General features: G+C 28.7%; 3 protein-coding genes across 4 annotated transcripts; 2 read left to right on the forward strand and 1 right to left on the reverse strand.

Annotated features, from left to right (window-relative positions):
• The first annotated feature begins 1,034 nt into the window (after positions 1 to 1,034).
• On the forward strand, positions 1,035 to 5,173 carry LOC130899952 (leucine-rich repeat-containing protein 27-like). The gene is made up of 5 exons (XM_057810167.1): positions 1,035 to 1,962; positions 2,166 to 2,365; positions 2,747 to 3,108; positions 4,284 to 4,602; positions 4,970 to 5,173. Exons 1-5 carry the CDS (start codon positions 1,686 to 1,688, stop codon positions 5,027 to 5,029), a joined length of 1,218 nt encoding a protein of 405 aa, XP_057666150.1. The 5' UTR covers positions 1,035 to 1,685; the 3' UTR covers positions 5,030 to 5,173.
• LOC130899941 (protein O-GlcNAcase) lies at positions 5,103 to 17,234 on the reverse strand. Of its 2 annotated transcripts, XM_057810144.1 has the most exons (16): positions 16,934 to 17,234; positions 16,715 to 16,766; positions 16,118 to 16,614; positions 15,783 to 16,064; positions 15,314 to 15,514; positions 15,107 to 15,240; positions 14,817 to 15,048; positions 14,279 to 14,460; positions 14,156 to 14,223; positions 12,184 to 12,355; positions 11,572 to 11,746; positions 9,805 to 9,858; positions 8,689 to 8,774; positions 6,905 to 7,297; positions 6,689 to 6,845; positions 5,103 to 5,901 (listed from the first exon to the last, which is right to left on the reverse strand). In XM_057810144.1, the coding sequence occupies exons 1-16, from the start codon at positions 17,010 to 17,012 to the stop codon at positions 5,771 to 5,773; spliced, it is 2,895 nt and encodes a 964-aa protein (XP_057666127.1). In that variant the 5' UTR covers positions 17,013 to 17,234; the 3' UTR covers positions 5,103 to 5,770. The 2 variants fall into 2 exon arrangements, with proteins under 2 accessions (XP_057666127.1, XP_057666135.1); XM_057810152.1 differs by lacking the exon at positions 9,805 to 9,858 and having other exon boundaries at positions 16,934 to 17,224.
• A 1,692-nt stretch (positions 17,235 to 18,926) lies between these two features.
• On the forward strand, positions 18,927 to 21,046 carry LOC130899956 (S-methyl-5'-thioadenosine phosphorylase). Its single transcript, XM_057810180.1, has 3 exons — positions 18,927 to 19,301; positions 19,572 to 20,351; positions 20,843 to 21,046. The coding sequence occupies exons 1-3, from the start codon at positions 19,284 to 19,286 to the stop codon at positions 20,876 to 20,878; spliced, it is 834 nt and encodes a 277-aa protein (XP_057666163.1). The 5' UTR covers positions 18,927 to 19,283; the 3' UTR covers positions 20,879 to 21,046.
• Positions 21,047 to 21,605: the final 559 nt, after the last annotated feature.

Raw genomic sequence — 21,605 nt, forward strand, 5'->3', positions numbered from 1 at the left:
CGATAAGACATTTCTATCTGTTAAATTTGGACACAGTTTCTATAAGAACCTTCAAAATAATTTACTTCCTCAATTCCTCAATAAAATTAAAACTGTTGTGTATATTTTTAATACGGCTTTCTTCCAAACACATCATTTCTAATGAATAAATTTTATTTATTTTCTTTTTGTATATACCCACTAATGTATAGGTACTAATTATCAATGTATATAGTTTTTACGTACATTTTTACTAAAATTAAAGAATGCAGCTAACATTTATCGAAAATGTAATATTTGTTTACTCTCTGTCTATCGTCTATATTTTATGAAATTGTATTCTTCTTGACAATAAAACATAGTTTGCTCGTGTCTACTATAGAAGAAATGGTACAATATGCCTAAGAAAAAATTCCCAGTACGGTCAAGGAAATTATATAACGTTGTGGCCCTCTATCACCCATCCATGAAAAAAATTCCCGTCCGTACCTTGAAGAGGACGAACACGTTTCTTATTAAATCCACAATTAATTTTGGAGACGAAGAAATTATTCTTTACTCCACGTACAGAATGTAATACTAATAAGTTCTTAATCATAATTAACCAATTAAAAGTAATTTTTTCGATTATTGAATTTGCTAAAAATAATAAAGGCAACTTTATGAATCATCATACATCAATTATCAACAGAAATTTAGTTATAATTTACATTGACCCCGAACGTAATGTTTGCGAATATCTGCATACGTAGCTGACACTTTCTTTTCTTATAGTTCCAAAAAAGCAGCTCATGATACTTTTATGTGTGTATATATTCTACGTATTAATTTTAGATTTATTGTTCCGAAATTGGTAATACATAACAGGATCATAAAATTATGTGCATGAATAGTTTATTCACCTAGATATCAGTCTTCTAATTATAACCAACAATATAATAACGTAGAAAGATTTTTGTATAATAAAAACAATTGATTTTTGTTTTATTTGTTCATTAAAGTTTGTGCCACTTTTTTCTCTGAATCTTCCTACTTCTGGACTTACTTAAAAACCTACGCTAATGGAAGAAAATACATTATTTTATAAAAATATTTTTTATTCAATTTAACTTTTGACAATTGTGGTCAATGGCTTCACGTAAAAATAGTTATGTGTAGAAAACATCAGCAATAAATGTCATTCAAAAATAATAGAGATGATAGGTCTGTAGGTAGAGTAGAAATCCGGCGGTCCGGATTTCAATTCCTATCTTTGACGGAAACTTTTTTCAGTTATGTGTGTGTGGATCTTCGCCCGTTCAGTGTTGAAATCTAATCATTATTGATGTCTTTTAAATTATATAAGTTACAGTTTTTATTTGAATATTTTCTCCCTCCAATTTTATTTTCTGCTACTTTGTCAATTCACGAACAATAATAATAGCTTCAGATTATTACTTTATTAGTCATTTCTGTTATATTCTTTTGCTAAATCTAACTTCTTACTCCCTCTGAGAAAATCTCGCGCAAAAAAATCGACTGACAGGATAGCGATAACGAATGCGTAAAATCGATTTTAATTATCGTAACAAATCAGACATGCTATACAAGTGTACGTTACTATGGAAATAAACAATTTGGCAGTACCAAAACTGTCAATCACATTTACGAGTTTTTACAGTGTTATTCAAATTTAAAATTTGGTTTTTTTATTAAGATATACAATAATGTATGAGTTGGATGTTATATGCGATCGCTCCAAAGAAAAATTAATAACAGTGCCTCCAAATATTTTAAAGATGATCAACTTAAAAATGCTTTTCTTGGAAGGCAATTTTATAACAACATTGCCGGATGATATATTCTGGAAGCTGCCGGGTTTGAAATGGCTGGATCTGAGAAATAACATGTTAGAATCTATTCCCCTCAGTATTGCATTTCATAAATGTTTGGAAAATATATTACTCACAAATAATAATTTGCACAAACTTCCCAATGAACTGGGTAAGTCACACTTTAAGCTCCAGTTAATATGTCAAACTATGTTACAATTTTTTTTAATTCCAGTACTTATTCCTCTTTAAACTTTAAAACGTCTATTACTAACAATATAGATACATATTCTAGTCAAAATGAAATTTTTTCAGATTTTCTTTGTATCATTGACTAATATGTACAAGGTTTTTGAAATCGTTGTTTGTATTTAGGAACAGTTAAAAGTTTGAAAGGTCTCCATATTACTGAAAATCCTCTGGTATACCCAGTGAGAGCAATACTAGCGGCTGGTACAGAAATCATAAAGGATTTTCTAAGGGAGCAGTATGAAATTACACACATAAAGAATGAATCTGGAGAAGAAAGCTCAATTTCAGACGGAGATATCCAGGACACAGAGAGAGTCATAAGGGTAACGAACTATAATTAATTTCACTAATTACTATCATCATCATTGCTTTAAATTTTGATTATTATAATTTAACAATAACTTTTTCTAAGTTTGATGTAAAACTTTACAACAATTAGTTTACTCTATTATCATTGTTATGTTGTCCAAAACTATGACTATACAGTTTAGTTCATAGAAGTAAAATGAGACTTCTCAATGGCTGTTTATTTCTTCATGGCTAATATCAAATTAAATTCATTCATTCATTAAAACCTTTCCACTTGTCAAAAAGTAAACCTTTGTAGGATTATTCTTCATTCTAGTTTAAATAATTGATATTTTATTAAAAAGGATTCATAGAACTCTACAAGTTAATGTTCACAATTTCTTTTATCACCTTAGGTAACCAATATAGAAAGTGGAAATCTTGATAAACATTATCCCAGTTCTTCCAAAATGTACAACGAAGCGAGAAAAAGTATGGATGAAATCAAGAAAACAATCTCAGATGAACAAACTTATAACCCAGATCTAAAAGTAAAGCAACTATTATCACCTAATCTTTCTAAAGATAAAAAAGATCCAGAAAAAGTTAAAATAATCCATAAAGTTAGCCGAACTGGATCTACATTATATTTGAAATCTTATTTCAATAAGACATTAAAGGATGGCGACAGTAAGAAATTTAATAACCTCAAAGAAGGATGGTTAAAAGAATTGAGAAATTTATTAACCGATCAAGAGAGAATAATACAACAAGAAAGGTAGGTATTAAACTAATATAAAGTATATTCAAATGGAACCTTTATCACTCAGAGCCCTATATATTACCGTTAAGTGTGGCATATTAATAATTAATGCCTGAATAATAATTTCACTGCTTCCATATAATTGATAGAGGATACAAAACATAATATTATTATATATTGTATTGAAAAAAATAGAGCACCTCATATTTTTATACGAGTTTTGAAGTTAGTTTGCACAAAATTGTCATAGTTAAGAGGGAGAAAAATATTTTCTGAAAATTTTTCAAATAAAGCATGAGAAAAAAAAATTTGCTCAAAATTGATTATGATAAGAGAATTCTCATCACCTTATAACACCATATTCAAAATTTTGTCGGCTTCATAAGTAATTTACTATTTTTCAGAAAACAAAAACCAAAATTTTTGGGGTTTTTATTTTTTTAACTATGTAATTGTAGTCCTATGGTGAAACTGATATCACCATTGGTTTCCTCATCCCCGAAAACCCCTTATCCTAGATTTTCAGCCAAATTGCAGAACAAAATTTGCCCTTCTACTACGTTAATGGGCAACAAGATCCAGGTTTTTGAAGTAGAAAGAGTTGTAGAAAAAAAAATAAAAAAGCATTGTATTGAGAATCAAAAATGAACAATAAGATGGCACTCTACCTCCCAAAAAGATCTTGAGGGGTAAGAGGGGGACCAGTATTTAAAAAAAATTTTTACTACTTACCTAGTAACACTTTGTGATAGCATTATTATCTTGAATCATTTTTCTAGCTGATGAAAACAATGTTTATTTGACTACCACTTAAGTACCTAGATTCTGATTTTAAAATCTTCTGTGAGCCATTTAAAAATAGTTTCATTCAAAGAGTCTTATGTTCTTGTTATTGCTTTTAGTTTACGATCATTGGTAAAAATTATTCAGTATTTGTTAATTTCTATTTTATATAATTTATTATTTCAATAATTATATATTTTCTTTTTATTAATAAATAATTGATTTACAAAACTGTAACTGTTGCTTTTGATCCATATATATGAACTATTATTTTATTATTAACAACCCTTTACATTTCCAACAACTCAAAAATATTAGAATGTTTCGTTTTTCTCTTTTTCCTTTTAGTAAATATAGGGAGAATTAAAAGTTTCAAAAATTAAATAAAAGAATATTTTTTTAATTAGAAATCTTCAAGCAATCACTACTTGGCGTTTAAAAATGAAATCTGAAGCAAAAATACATCCAAAACCATTCCTGGAAGGTATCCCACAAGCTCCTTATGGTACAGACCAGCGTTATGCCAAGACGTTATCTCGAGAAGAACTTGCAAAGAAGTTTGATGAAGAAAGTTATGTCAGTAGTGAACCTGTTGTTCACTATTCTCCAGTAGATATTCAAATGATGATAACAAACTTAATGGAACAATTAAAAGACATGAAAGTTTCATTTGATCCAGTGACACCAGGATCTGGAGCTGAACAAGCTGAAAAGCAAATAAAAATGGTAAATGTGTTTTGGATCCATAAAAATAAACTATATACAAATACATACATGTTTGTTTTTCTTGTATTTCTCATATTTTATCTAAACTATCTTACTATTTCTACCAATAGGTAGATGAATAGAATGATTAAATGCTGTCTTCTAGCTAACTGCTCCTATTCTTTTATTAATATACTTTTGAAGATATGTCGAGGTCAAATTCACAGTGGTTACTATTTTTTTAAGCCAAAAATACTGATATGCAAAAGATCTATTTTTTCTGAAACCTGCTTATTTTCTCATATTTTTTATTAAATTTGGGGTTTCAAAAATAATTTCCACTTTTCATCTATTTTTATAACAATTGAATTAAACTGTTTTATTTCAGATCATGGATATTCAGAAGAAATTAATGGAACTTAAATCCATTAACGAGAAAACTCTTTGATTATGTCACTTTGAAGTTGCTTATTCTACGAAGATAAATTTTGAGTATGGGATAATAAATAATACCTAAATGATATGTTCAATAATTTACTAAATTAACTTAATGTACAGTATTATGAAAATTGAATAAATAATTTTTTTCAAAGCGTTTTTAAATCACATAGTGAATATAAGGAAAAAAGAAATTGAAAGCTGTTAGACAAAAATTCATTGGAATCTCATAATATAAATACTGTATGGTGCAATATGTGTATAAATAATTAGTTTCGTGTATATAATTATAAATAAATTTCCGCCATCTATTTCAGGAAGATTAGAAAATTAGTACTTGCTTTGAATCACCTAGTAAATTAAAAATGAACAATATTAAAAAATGTCTTGCAACATGTTTTCAATTTTAATATTTATATAGATACAGGCACTATTTGTAATAAAATTAAGCATATATTTTAAAAATCTCAATGCAAACAGGCGGAGCTTAATAAAAATTCATAATAATAATACATATTATGTTCTATTTATAATAAATAACTATTAATGAACTTATGGTACAAGCAGAAATGGTATGAGGCTCTAAAATCAGTTTTACTAACAAAATACACATATTACACAATACGTCAAAAATTATTGACAGCATGTAATACTGACAATAAACTAAGTTAATATGTATAGAATATAATATAAAGTCATATATAAATTGAAATAAAGTGATATAAAGACTGTTGAATCAGTTCAATAACGTTTAAAATGTACGTCCCATCACAATTTTTCCTTTAATAGATTCTTGGGTATTTTCCACGAATCCCAATTTCCCATAAAATGCGTGTGTATAACTGTCTGATGAGTTAATTACAACATGAACTCCAAAAGACCCTAAAATAGAAAAAATTTGCTGGAATAATTTCAATAGCATTTTTTATTGTCAGAAGTATATCTCATTCTACCAAATTTTGTCGATTATTAAATGACATTTACCAGGGGAATTTATAGGAGATTATTAGTTGTTTTGTAGAAATGATATATTGTTTTAATATAATTTATCATGTTGAATCAGCTTATTCTTCATATTCTACTTATTTACCTTAATACCTGAATATCATGGCATAAATTAACAGGTTTACTATCGTATTTTTAGAACACCAGATCATGTATTTCAAACTAGCACATAATTTTCCTATTTCTAGTGTTGCGAATATCTTTTTGTTACTTTTTCTCCTCAAATCAGAGTCTAGTATAGCTCCCAGCCGGAAGAGTAAAACTGACACTAGTAGTTAAACCTTGATAACCCCATTTACTCTCCTTCACCTCTCTCAAATAACACAGTTAGTTGTACACATTTGAAACCACAAAAATTTGCATACATGCTTTATTTTACCATAATAATCTCAATATAACCAACCCTCTACTCACCACAATATTGAAGAACTTTTATTTTCATGAAAATCTATATAATTATTGAAATTGAATATATGGTTTGAACCAAGAACGCAGAGCAATACCTGAGGTCTTCCATTTTGTAACACATTTATATTCAGATATTGTATAATAAAATATTTTTATTTCATTTTTAGTTTACAGTAAAATATTTTAAATAAATTAACAGTTTATAAAAGGGAATAGTAAAAACTGTATATATTCCTAATCTAATGTCAATACTAACCATTTGCCCTTAATGCTGCTAATATGCAAGTAACCAATCTTTTACTGACAGACTGGTCTAAAACGGAAGGTAACAAACTACAAATCATACTGGAGGGATGTGTAGGGCTGTTAACATAAATTTCATCCTTGAAATTATGAAAGTATGCAATGGATTCCTAAAATTGTTTAATTTTAAAAAATTTCAACAGAGAATATCTACAGTTAAAAAAATTACCTGTGCAAATTTATGAATATCTTTACCACAATCCATTGGATATTTTTCACACATATCTGGTATCCAAGCTAACTCCTGTTTTATCCTAAATTTCTTATAGTCCGGAGCAGCACAAGCATATCCTACAATTCCCAAATCGTCTTCTATAACAAAACAAAATTCTGGATGGAGAGTTACGTAAGGTCCTACTATTCTATCAGCATGAAGGTGACGAAGTTTATCAGGATAAGGTATTGGATCTTCGAGACCATCTTTACACGTTTTTGTGCAAACATTATACACGATTTCTTCATCGGTAGGCAGGTATGGTCGAATAGTGAACACTCGATTGGTGGGCATTTCGGGTACTTTATATATAAAGAGATCGTTCCCGGAATCAACAGGAATTAGACGCTGAAACAAAATATTTAATAAAGAAATTCAAATATCATTATTATAAACTAATAAATCAAAGTCTTTTTGAAGAAAATTGGTTAAAATAATACTAAGGTTATTAGAAAATTATTATTATAAAGAATTAAGCCAGACCTATACACTGAGGCCAATTCATATTAGGGAAAAATATTCAACAAAACATTAAAATTGATAGAATTTATCATATAAATGAAAATGATGAAAAATTGCCTTCCAGTCATATGTTAAATATTCACTCGTAGGTTCTGAAATTCTTTCAAAATACTCTTTCAAAAAATTAAACTGGGAAGGGAAAGGTATAAATATCGACGGTGAGTATCTAAACCACCTGCGTTTCGCAGATGATATCGTCATAATCACCGACAATATGCAAGACGCTCGGCAGATGGCCACGGATTTGAAAAGAACCACAATGAATGTTGGCCTAGAAATAAATCTAGATACATACAGGAAATTGGATACATACAGCTCAAGATAGAGATAGATGGTTTAAACTAGAGGAGGCCTATATCCAGCAGTGGATGGAAGATGGCTGATAGATGATGATGAGGTTCTGAAAACATTTTTAATAAAGCATTTCATTATTCAATAAAAGCAGAGGACATCTTTCTGAAACTATTATCATAAGTACGAGGATGTATTGATATCTAGTTAGCCTAGACCAGTTCCATGCATAAACAAAATATTGTGTTAGCATAGCAAGCAACAATAACTTATTAGAAGTGTCAGTGTAAAGTTTGACGTCAAAAAAGTAAACCAGAGTTACGCAATAAATTAAAAGAAAAGATGTCCACCGAAATTGTGAAAATGGATGAGACTTGGGGTACATTTCTACGATTCGGAAACAAAGCAACTGGACTCAAATCTCATGTTGTCATGCAAAAAATTCGTGATTTAGGGTTTTAATTACTAGAACACCCCCCTTATTCACCAGATTTGGCTCCGTCCGACTATCATCATTTTTTTGAAAGGTCTAGAGACGTTACAGGTTCGCTGTAATAAATGTATCCAATTAAGAAGAAAATATGTTGAGTAATAAAATATTTTGACATTGAAATTTTGTTTGGTTCTATAGTAGGCTAAGAATTTTTCAATATATCCTCGTATTATATATGGTAGATTAATGAATGAGTAATGAACTACTTTATACACGATATATTTTTCTAAGAATTTTTCGTAAAAATTAGTAAAATGGGTTCATAATTCTATCACAGTTTCCGGATATTGTTAATAAGTTGGGTTACTTAACATATATACTTAATTAATGCTGATTATAGTGAGAAAAATATTCTTATTATAAATGTACATACATATAAAATTTCTACGATTATAGTTTTTTTATTTTGAGTAAGAATAATAGTAACTATTACCTGTAGATCGGCAGTAAGTCCACCTCTGAACACCCATGGTTCTTGGTCGCCACTCATAAACGTCTCTTTCCATCCTTTCGAAAACCCTACATCAAATAATAACAATAATATGTGTGAACAGAATGTATCAAACAGCGCAGCGCTTTTTTGCATGATGTTACGCAAGTTAATGTGCATTTCTTACCCGAAGCAAATAAGTGAAGAAATAGTAAATGTTAGAAATATGAAAAAAAGCAACAATCCAAATTAATACTAAAGGTTAGGCTACCTACGAAGATCTCTAGAGTTTGAAGTTGATGCATTTACACAATGAACTATTGTAAGAAGAGGCGTCGATTTTACCACTTGTACTTTAATAGAATATTATTTATACATTAGTTTGATAAGAAATTCAATATTAAGGACCACAAAGATTCTTCTAACCATTGCTGGATTAGTTTTGACTTAACTCAGTTAAATTTGAAGTCACTGTCTAACAACAAGAAAAAATGAATTTCCATTTCTCTTCCTGGGCGACAAAAGTTTGTTTTTTCACCGGCATAAGCTACTGAGTTCTTGTTTGTATAATGAGTAGCTCTGTTGATGATTTTCTATGAGAACTTTCAAATACAATGCTATAAAATTTAAAAGTGCCAATATCTTTGAAATGCTAAACAATAATATCGGTTCACCTTTTGTATAGTTTAATTATTGATCTTGTTTTGAGCATATGAACTTTTTAAAAAAGGACAAACAGGATTAGTGTAACAACTTTCCAGCTTTGAAAAATTAAAAGTGGTTTTATTTGTTCCTGGATAGTGCTCAAAAGATTCTTGTTTTATATGTTTTTTTTATATTTGATCCAAGTTTCAATAGCCTTCTCTACTTCAGAGATCTAAGGTAGTTATGTGTTATTTCTAAGATCTACATAATTGATTGTTATTACTTATATTACCTTTTGTGTCTTTATTATTTATTATAATAAATTACGCAATAATAACAATGAAAAATGATGTTATGCACATTATGTAAAATTAAAATGAACGCATTAATATAAATTTACGCAAAATGCTCGAGAAAATACAAAGAAATATGAATAAACATCTCGATATACTAAATTCCTTGGAAGATGCATACATGTGTAGGTTCCCTGGGTATACGATGGCATCGATGGAGGAAAATGACCGCCAGCTTAAGACGAAAAAAAAACATGTTAATATGGCTCGATCTAAGTCTTATCAGCGTTTCAACTGAAAGTTCACTTCAGTCAAACTTGCAAAACATCTATTTGCTTTTAATGTAATTTTAAAAAACCCGGTATCTACATTTAATTTTATTTAAAACCAAGCGAACACTAAAACTTGGTTATATCCATAGTTTAATCAACTGTTAAAAACAAAGAATTAACATTTTTGCCAAAAATAGAATTATCTATTGCTTAAGACTTCATCTCTTATCCAAGAATAAAGAAAGATTTTATTAAAATACAGTGATAACAACTAATTTCGAATGTATTAGTAAGGTTTGTAACAGAGATAGGGAAACTAAAAGATCACTAAATAAGAAAATGGAAAACCATATGAGCAGACAGTGATAAAATAAAAGCACAAAGAGGAAATTCAACTGATGTGTTAAACAAATTAATAAAATTGTAGTACTGTTGAATTTTGACTCTACTCTTATATCGAAATTGGTAATGATACAAATGTCAGTAATTGAACAGTTATTACCAGTGTCACTTGAGGTATAGAAAATGTCCAGAAATGAATGCTCAAAAAAATAGTCTTTGCCTTTTCTATAGATAGTTGAGTAAGTTACGAATTTATTTAGAGAATATTCACTTTTAAATACGAAGCAAGCATTTCGCAAGTTTGATTAATGAACGCTAAAAGTTATTATTAAAATTTCAAAATTATATTTTACAAAATTGTTCGATTTCAATCATAACTAAAGTCTGTCAACGTTTAGCCTTTTCTCAAAATAAAAACGAATTGTGACGCATAGAAAAACTCAAGATTCCTGAAATTTAAATACGCTTTCTGCACAATATACAATGTTACAAAATATTACGCTTCTGGTTAAAATACTTAGAACGTAAACAGACTTTTTGACAAAATTATTAGATTATTACTGATAAATCTTGATATTATTGTAAAATAAATTTTGATCACAAAACGACATTTATGATGTTAGAAACGTTTCGATACATTAGGATTCAAAACCTCAAATATTAGCAAAAACATTTTTTATTGGAATTTTAAATTGTAAATTAACAATTTTCAAAAACCTGTAGAAAGCTCTAAATCTAACATCTCAATGTATTTACATAGAGTATTATTATAAGGAATTGTAATATTTCATTTGTTATATTAACCATAAAATTAAAAATTATAAAGTGAACTAATTTTATTTACCCAGAGTTGAGGTATGGATACAAAGATAATCATTTCTCCTAAATCAGTTATTATTCTTTCAGACAAAACTAAGAAACTGAAGATAAAGAATAAAAATACCTAAATTTTATGGAATGTATGACAATAAAAATTCAAGGATATAATAAATCAAATAGTAAAAATTCAAGATTTGAAACTGAACTATAAAATTAGTTTCAACAAATCGTTATGAAATAAAAATTTACTTGATTACAAAAATGAGCTTCCACCAAATGATAAAAATATTTTCAGACAATTGGAAACCGGTATTTTTTACCACATATTCTTAGATCAAAGTGTTAATTTCATTTAAAAGGATCAAAATTAAGTTTATATCGCTATATTTTAGGATATTAGGAGTTTTTTCACAAAACTGTTCACAAAGTATTGGAAATATATTCTTAACAATTCCTTACAATAAACTACATTTCACTAAATTTTGTATTCAATATATATATTTATGCATACTCACCAAGCCATTTGATGTATGAATTGAGCAACGATATCACACCTCTCATATCCCATATATAAGCATATAAATCATACAATAGTTCTCGATTGTTACAGCTTGATATATGTTCAAACAATCTAGTCATGGCTTGCGACATCTCATTCAACTTTTCAGCTCTAGTAAACCATTCATGGACCTTTGGCATTTAGAATTATTACGTATTATTGGATTAATCTTAAATATGAACATTAGAAATTGATTAATATTGTGAGTGTAGTAAACAAAAGTTATTTTGTCCCTGGAGTGAAATATAATTTGAAGATAATTAAATACATATCTTTATTCTATATTAATTACACAGCATATGAATACATTATAAATGTGATTGTTCAATAGCATACATTCACTTTTACTAAATTCGGTAACAAAATATATGTAGAACAATAGCGAATAGCTTAAATTTTGATTGACAATTTTTGATTCAGTATTGACCATTGGTTAAACTGTAGTTTTACAAAATAGCACATAAAAAATTGAAATCTTATCCAGGTTTCACTTTATAACTATTTCTCTCCAATAATAATATTAAAAGGCTCTCAAAGGAAATTCTAAGAAACTACAAAAAACTATTACCTCTGGACTTGATTTGTCTTTCCTCTGATTGGCCACTATAACTAAATGTGCATTCGACTTTAACCAATTAAATTCTTGTAATAGTTGTAACGCCTGTCCACCATGTTCAAATGGAAGATAAAATAGATCACAAAGTAAGGCTAAGTCTTCATATGTCAACGCTGACTCTTTGCTAAAATAAAAATGAAAAAAAAAATACTTGAATTCAAACATTTCTGTTTAATATAAAAACTAATTGTTTTACAGAACTGTAAACTCCATTTTAGTTGAAAAATATTAATTTTGACTTCCGTGAGTTTTGGCATGCCCTTTAAATACAAAATGGGTTGAAGTTGTTTATTGAGAAACACCTGTTGATTTTTCAAGTAATTTGATTTTTAATTCACTTGCAGTTATTTGACATTCGATTAATTAATTAATAAGAATAACAACATTATGAATTCGTGATTAAACTGCTCAGAAATAGTTTTTTCTGTTGAGATTTTAGGAAGACATAAGATTTGAAGATCATTTTATTTTTGAACAAAAATGGATGAAACTATAGTAAAGGAACTGTTGACTGTACCCATCGTCAAACAAATAATAAATTACTTACAAAAATTCTATATTCACGTAATGACCAAAGAGAAAAATCTTTAAAGCAAGTCGCAAATTGGGACATGTATAGCACGTGTGAGATAGCGTGACACGAGAGACATATTAAGACAAACGTTTTCAATATGAAAACGATGGGATTTGGATTTGATGGCCGTTCGCGACTAGCCGGCATCAAAAAATTCCTTGAAATTTTTGACACTCAAACAAAACAATTATTGTTATTGAACTTGAGTTTTGAATCAGAATTGGATTATGCTGGAGAAAATGTTGTTTCATGTTTTGATGAGAACGAAATTTAAATCACCTAATATAGTTATTCTATTGAAGAAAATAAACAGTGGACAATTTACACTTACAACTAAAATGAGTGATACTGATTTTGCTAATTATTTCGTCATCATAATCACCATTTTTTGTATCGTAAAGCTCTCTGTTTCCCTTACCGCCTCTATTAACTTTTCTTCTGCCATTTTTTTTAGAAAAATTAATGAGAGACTTGCTAGTCAGCCACACGTGCGACACAGCGTGTGTTAACTACAGCAGGACACGTCAGTGAGTTCACGCGTGTCGTGTCAGGTATCGCTATGTCGTTAATTTGCTTAAATGTATTCATTCTTGTAGATTACAAAACTACGTGCTGTGCTGCGTTACCTCGCACGTGCTATACGTGTCCCAATTTGCGCCTTACCTAAGCATTATAGTCATAAATAACTATTTTTTAATTTCTTCATTCTTGCCACTCTAGTCTGAATCTTTGACAACTTGTCTATTGTTGCTAATTCGGCAATGGTATCCAATCTAGGAAATTAATTTCCTATGAGTTTTATAATTATAGTAGTTCTTTTGGTAAATATCCTCCCCATTTTTGTTTTTCCATTTAGTCTTTAGCTAGTGACAAATTTTGATAATTTCCCTATTTTTTAATATTTCCACTTTAAACTTTGTTTCTTGTCCGTGAAAATTATAATTTAGTCTACATCTATTTTTATTACCATCAATTATTTGCGTTACTAGTTTTGGAAGTGGGTCCTGTTTTTCCATTGTTTGATTAGTGAAGTAGTCTCTGAATCCTTTTTTTAATTTCTCCCTTTCTCTTCCTTGTTTTTCATCTGTCAGTTACTAGCTTAGTCCAAGTATTTATAGTTTCTTATTGTCCCAAATCAATTTGAACGAATTCTGTCTTACTAACCCTTCTTTTGGTTTTCCAATGCGTTTCACATTGACAATATTGTTACCTGCATATATAATATATATAGATTTTTTCTTCTTATTTCTTGCTTTAAGTTGACAATAAGAGATCAATGATGGTAAAATCTTCAGTAATTTCTTTTTTAAATGTAATTTTTATGTAAAGTTGAATTTTTTGATGGCATACCTTTCATTTTCAGTATTATTTTCTATGACCATTTGGTTAGGATCTACCTGCATGCTTCCACTGAAAGTCTGGAATAATATAATATGAAAGTTGTGTACATAAGATAACACCAAACATACTCACAGAATTCTCACTCATCGCAACATCTTCATTAGAGCCATTAGTACATTTGTTTCCATGTGCAGGTGATATGTTGGGGGTGCTATTGCAATCCATTGGTTCTGATGGACTTAAGCTTGACTCATTACTTAAACTAGTATCAGTGTTCATAGTACTTTCATCCTTAGGATCTTTGAGATTTGTGACTGAAAATTGAAATTATATACAATTGTGTGAATTGGTCATACTATAAAGATAGTTTATTATGAATATAAATAAAATTTGACAATTTATCTTATGATGTGATACTATTTCTTTTCATAATTTATGTTTGGACCATTTTTATGCAATCTTGAACTCCTAACAGTGATCTAATTTTTTTAAAGTTGAATTCAAAATTTATATTACAATTTTTGATGTATACTTATAACATTTGTAGACAGTTTGTTCAACTACATATGAATTATTATATTCAGTTGCAACGAATTCTGAAAATTCAATTCCAAGCAAATTAAGTTTCAATCAAGATTTTGCTATATTTGTTATTATTAAAAGTATGTACCATCAGCAGGGTTTTCTGTAGTTTCATGGTCCACTTTTCCTTTTTCTGGTTTTATTATGGTACCACTGAGTATAGTGACAGTTTTAGACTCAGTTGTATCAATTGGAATAGGAATTGAAACAGGTGTAATGGGATTAGGAATAGATTCATTACAAATAACTTTTGTCTCTGATACCAGAGAGTTCATAACAGGACCTGGAACTGCACTAACAATTGAATCAGTACAAGATACCTAAAAACGTTATTTACATGATTAATTTTATATTTTTCAGTTTCTGTTTGTTACTTACTGTACTGCAAACTTCAGCTAATGCTTGTAATTGATTTGAATTTACTATAGCTGTATTGCTACTCGATGTGGTGGTACTAGTAGATGTTAAACTCATACAAGTGTTTATTGAAGGTATTATAGGCACAGGAACAACTAATTAAAAAAATATATATTTAATTAATCACTTATATAATCAAATAACGTATATAGATAATCAATTTATTACCAGCAACTGCAGGCTGAGGTTTGGTAATGGGACCCCAAGCTGACTTGTGCTTAGCAAATTCAGGCAGCCAATCTTTTATTGCATTTCGTAAAGCTTGTCTCGGGTGATACATATTTGGAGATAGTGTTGATGGTACATCTTCGCCTGATAATCCATCTTCAGTCTCAGTCTCTAATTTTATATCAGCAGACACAGTATCATCTAAATAATGTGAAAAAATATGACACCAATAGTTTGAAACATGTTTATCAACATACTATTAATTGGAATTGAATAGCAGAAAATTTATCTACATACAAATAGAAAAAATTATTTTTATGTATAATTTAATTGATGGATGATTTTATTATCAAAATTATAAGTAAAGATAATTCTTGCATTAATAAAATTTCAGACTAAAAACGTAAACATCTAAGCAAATAGATGTTATACATAACAAAATATACATATGAAGAGATTAATATCTTACGTATGGAAGGATCCCTTTGAGCATCTACATTACATCTAGACCATTGCGCTAAGGTATGTATAGCTACAAAATTGGCCCCATATTCACAATTAGGATTAGTAAGAACACCTCGTAATTTTGGAATAAGATCAGGAGATCTACCAGAGTAAGGACCAAGAAATACTCTTTTTTGGTCATAATCATTAGCATGTAGATTATCCCAAATAACTGGAGGTCTTCGTAATACCTCTGTTACTTCCTGAATATTTTCTTTTGTCAATATTCTAGATATTACTTTTTGTCCTGAAAATATTGAATGTATTATGGAGAAAAAGAAACATTTAATACATTTTTACCAGTCCACATTATGTTTATTTCTGGTGCTAATTTGGATCCTAAGGTATTTAAATATTCTGAATTTGTGACGTTAGGCACAGCTCTAGTAGAACAATATTGAGTTGGACAAAGTAAAAATTTGGGTTGACCTAAGTGTTGAAAACATTCATTTGTAACTGATACTTGTGCTTGGGCAAAAGATTGGAATATTTCTTTATCAGCTTCTGACATTTCTGGTTCAATATCATCAAACAACAATGCAAAAGCATGACAACCAAATTGAGACACTTGTTCCAGTTTCCTTCTCAGAGCTGCCACTTCTTTAGAACTACTGTAGGTTATATCCAAGCCAGGAGACAATGCATAATAAAAAATAATATTTTGATCTTTTGCTGCTTGAATAAGGCTAGTCAAATGTTCTGCTTCTTCTACTGTGTACAGTTCTCTCCAGTAAGCACGATGTTTGTAATCATCTTTTGGTGCATATACATATGAATTCATATTCCATTTTTTCATTCTATAAAGGTAAAAAAATTGTTAACAAATGGAATAATGGTAAAAAATAAAGAAAAGTGTCTTGACTTCATTGATGTACCAAAAATAAACCAATTACTTACTTTTGAAAGAGATCCTTCCTCTGTTCTGTTGTCCATGGTCTTCCATAGAAACCTAAAAATGAAATAAGAATATATTTTTTAATATTTAGTCCATAAACATTTCAAGAAAAAATTAGATCAATGACCTTTAAAATAGTAATGAAACAGATAAACGTTCAGATGATGCAAAACAAATCAAGAATAAAAAACCTTTATGTAATTAATACATTGTAAGCATACCTTCAACTACTCCACAAATAAAATTTCCATTTTTCGTATTTAAATTTTCGGAATTGGGTAGATTTGTTTCCTCGGCCATTTTTTAGTTTCTTGTATAATTGGAACTTTTGTATAAATATAATGTATAAAAACTGTTACTTCATAAAACTATATAACCAATGTATAAAAATCATGAGTTAAAAGCACTAAAAGCTCTAGTTGGGGTTATATTAAACTTTTTTTGGTATTTTCCAATTTATTTGATGACTTATTTACACAACTATTTCAGATGTCACTTATGAACCATAGAAATAAAACATTTCGGATACGAGTATTCAAAAAGCACTTAGATATGTTTCGAGAAATTAACTACTAGTCGCTATGCAACACAATTTTCACTTTTCAGCACAGGGTCGTTTAGGCTCTTCATGTCATCAAATATCTAGAAAAATTACTCTAATTTCAGGAAAATAGATATGTGGTGTATGAAATTATGCAAATAAATTAGCCTTTCGAATAAAATCATGGATATCATTGTACATGCATACAAAAACATTTTTGTTTCATCTAGTAACTTATGGATATCATAATAGGAAAATATATAGAAAAACTATTTTATATGGGTCAAATTCAGGTAACTGATTAAACATATAAATTCCAATATATCATCGTACAAGTTAATTAAAAGTAAGACGGTCCTGTATTAATGCTAGAATAATATATTTATGTTATGTAGGTTAAATAATCTGTCATACTTTTGACAATCAGTGACAAGCACTGCTTCCAACCATAGAAATATTATTCTATACATCAAAAATAGTTGATCATATTTTGGTAAAGAATTACTAGTTATATTAATTTAAAATGTATATTCGAAGGTTACTAACTAGCCCAGCTATCAGAAATTGCACTAAAAGAAACGCCCATCATGGGGAACACTCTGTTCAAACCACTTATAACGATCTTCCTCAACCTAATGGAAGTTGGCAAACCAATTATGATGCTAATCAACGCAAGTATAATGGCCATCTCGCTATTGGGATAGGTGTTTTTACTGCAACTATAATTTTGGGAAAAGCAGCTGGACTTTTGGAGTTCTACAATGAGTTTCCTGAACGTCCAGCAGTTATTGAATCCTATAAATAGATTACTTGAAATTTTTTAGCAGATTTATGCTAAGTATGTTTTGTTTTTTAATAAATGTAATTTAAGATTTCATTTGTTCTTGATTTCAAAGTCTTCATTACACATATATGTAAAGTCCTAATTATTAAGAGGAATATTTCTCTATACTTGTATATTGTAGTGAAGTAAATACTCGAGAGGTTCACTAGATGATCCTTAGTTATTAAGGCTGTTCATTTATATTATTCACTATATGTACAGTTATTGTACTGAACTTGACGCAAAGCCGTAGCTATGAATACAGATTAATTCATGTACCTTTCATAATAAACTTTTATTAATACATATTATTTATACCCTTATTTTCAAATGAGCTAAGTTTGGATTAACCGGAATGATAATGAACTATAGGTAACTAGTTCAAATATAATAAATTATGTAATGAAAGTTATACTATATTTACTACCAAATTTCGCGAGGTAACCATAACAAATATTTTTGATAAGTTAAATTTACTCTAGTTTACTTTTGAAGTTAACTATGAGTTTGTCGAACATATTGAGCAACAAGTGTCTATGATAGAAGTAATACTTGAAATTATTTTTGGTGGAAGTTAAATGGTCGAATTTTTCACTATCTATGGTAGAAATCTTAAACTAATTATTTTATTCTGGGTTAGAATCTACCATATTGGCCAGTTTTACTAATAAAAATATCAATTTTCACTTATCAGTGTTTTTCTTATAGTTGATCAAAATATTACCATATTTTTAATTTCGGTTGACCTTTTTTCAAAATTAATAAACCCGAGATAGTGTATATATTACAATACTACATGATTGTGCATTTTGAGTAAAATATCACTATCGCCAATTGTGTTGGTTGTAACTAAACGTACGATGTTCATAAAAATAGTTGTTTTAATAACTTATCTATATTCTAATTAGGTTTATGCTTCATATAATTTAAAGAAATAGTTTTCAAATAACAAAATAACGTTAGAAGTTATTTTCTGTTGAATTGTTTGTCAATAATAAACAAAAATAGTACGTTCAAAGATATTTTAGACATAATTACTGAACATTGATTGATTGGTGTGCTCGTACTAATAATTTTGTGATAAAATATCAAGGATAAACTGATAAAGGTGTTTACATTAATTTCAGATATTAATTTAACTAGATTCTTAAAATATTTCTATTTCATAATTGGCTGAACCCAAAGATTTTATATATTAACCTAAGCTATGACACCATCAGTTAAGGTAAGATTAATTATATTATCGCAATTTCAGACGGTTGAAGTTATTATATTATGGAATAATAAATTGTTCTCAACAAATATTGCCTTTTTATTCTTGGTTAATGTTTATAGAAAATATAACTTGTAGTTAGGCAATATACATAAAAAAGGGTATATTATCAATGTAATTCAAATTATTGTTTTTATATTTCTGAGATGTATAAAACAGGAAAGTTTTTCATTTAAATCTATGCTCATATCATTGCTTTGGGTAAATATTTAATCATTTTAGGTAGGAATTATTGGAGGTACTGGGTTTGATAACCCAGATATTCTGAAAAATCGTAAAGAAAAATTTGTTTCAACACCTTTTGGAAACCCTTCAGATTCTTTGATATTAGGAGAAATAGATGGAGTCCCATGTGTTCTATTAGCTCGACATGGTCGGAAACATCATCTTATGCCAAGTAATATAAATTATCGTGCGAATATTTGGGCATTAAAAGAGGAAGGCTGTACTCATATCATAGCTACTTCTGCTGTAGGCTCTTTACAAGAGCACTATAAACCGGGAGAATTGGCTTTAGTTGACAATTTGATAGATAGAACAACGAATCGTCAGCAAACATTTTATGATGGAGAACCTGAACATCCAATTGGGGTTTGTCATATTCCCTTGGAACCTGTTTATTGTACAAAGACAAGGAAATTGATTTTAGAAGTAGCAGATAAACTTGGAATGCCTATAATAAAAACAGGTACTCTTGTAACCATTGAAGGACCACGTTATTCTACTAAAGCTGAAAGTAAAATGTATAAACTCTGGGGAGGTGATATTATTGGTATGACACAAGTACCTGAAGCAATTTTAGCTAAAGAGGCAGCTATTTGTTATGCTAATATAGCTTTAGTCACTGACTATGACTGTTGGAGAGATTCAGGGGAGAAAGTGTCTGTTCCAGAAGTTATGAAGACATTTGCTGGAAATGTTTCTAAAGTTATAAAACTTGTTTTGGCTGTAGTGCCAGAAATACGTAGAAGTAATTGGAAGGAAGTTATTGCAGAACTTAAGGTATTTTTTTGTTTATTATATCAAATGTACGATATTTTGAAATATAGCAACTAATGTTAATATGCATTATGTAAATATATGTATTCAAAAGATATAATAGACTATTCCCATTCAACCAACATATGAATTTGTTTGTTTGGTAATTGTTTGTTATTGGTCACAATGTTCCAAGTATAAGTTAATCATTTGAAAATTGGAATATTATATAAAATTACTTTCTTTACTTGATTGAACATTATCAAAAGCATTTGCTAAACTTTGGAGTCAGAATTTCAATTTGGTTTAGTTATATTCTTAATCAATGATCAATTTTTCAGATTGTCAAGAATATTTATTTTAAGCGAAAACTAAATATTTAATTTAATTTTCACTCCACTATTTTGTCATAACTCCCTGCCAATATGCAATAAATTTTGTGCTTATTGAAATCATTTTTGCCTTATCTTAGAATGTTTTCTATATATTTTGTTTATAGCTAATTATTTTTGTAGGACATGCAGCAAAATAGTGTAATGCTACCACATTAACTACATGGCAATAAGTTTATCAATATCATATAGAAAATAATGGTGTTCAAAAGTGTATTTGAGATATTGGATATATTTGTACCATTAGTTAGCAAATTAAATATCTAAATTTTATAATCAAGTATTTTTGTACCCAAAATTTTCAAATAAAATTAATTTTTCAATAAATACGTTTATTATTAAAATATATTACAATTTACATAAAACTAAATCTTAATATATAATAAACCGAAACTTTTCTACCACCAAATGAAAAATAAAATAAAATATATACACGAAACATTTACTGTGTTGCTTCTATTTTTAAATGCAAAAAAGTGAAGTAAATTTGTTCTTTTTATTGATATAGAGATTTGTTGGATAAAAAAATTGAAAATTTGAATTGCGACTAATAATTTACTGTATCATAATGATTAATTTTCTTGTTTACATATGCTATTCTTTGATCATTAGCTTTTTGGCGATTTTTGTATTTCAATTGATAAGGTGTAAAAAAGATGGCTTGTTTCTTAGTATGACTTAACACGTAAATCAAGTTAACATTATTTCTGATCCAATTTCATCTAATAAATTTAGATGTTCCATATTGATAACAAATGAACTACATGTTTACAATAACAATGAACTAAATAGACTGTTTAGTACAACTACACCAACACTCTCAACTATCTAGTAAATGTTTTGATAATTATGTTATTGTCTTAGACTAAAGGTAACTTGGAAGTCT

The sequence above is a fragment of the Diorhabda carinulata genome, chromosome 1, assembly GCF_026250575.1.
Source record: "Diorhabda carinulata isolate Delta chromosome 1, icDioCari1.1, whole genome shotgun sequence".
NCBI classification, from domain to species: Eukaryota; Metazoa; Arthropoda; class Insecta; order Coleoptera; family Chrysomelidae; genus Diorhabda; species Diorhabda carinulata.

Bases quoted from the DNA above. Each gene is read 5' to 3' on its own strand.
- LOC130899952 (XM_057810167.1), top strand. From the start codon at position 1,686: ATGTATGAGTTGGATGTTATATGCGATCGCTCCAAAGAAAAATTAATA. The intron at 2,366-2,746 runs GTAACGAACTAT...TTATCACCTTAG, and splicing joins ACACAGAGAGAGTCATAAGG to GTAACCAATATAGAAAGTGG. The intron at 4,603-4,969 runs GTAAATGTGTTT...GTTTTATTTCAG, and splicing joins CTGAAAAGCAAATAAAAATG to ATCATGGATATTCAGAAGAA.
- LOC130899941 (XM_057810144.1), bottom strand. From the start codon at position 17,012: ATGGCCGAGGAAACAAATCTACCCAATTCCGAAAATTTAAATACGAAA. The intron at 15,049-15,106 runs GTAAGTAACAAA...TAACGTTTTTAG, and splicing joins TAGCTGAAGTTTGCAGTACA to GTATCTTGTACTGATTCAAT. The intron at 6,846-6,904 runs GTAATTTTTTTA...AAACAATTTTAG, and splicing joins ATATTCATAAATTTGCACAG to GAATCCATTGCATACTTTCA.
- LOC130899956 (XM_057810180.1), top strand. The intron at 20,352-20,842 runs GTATTTTTTTGT...TTATTTTTGTAG, and splicing joins AAGTTATTGCAGAACTTAAG to GACATGCAGCAAAATAGTGT.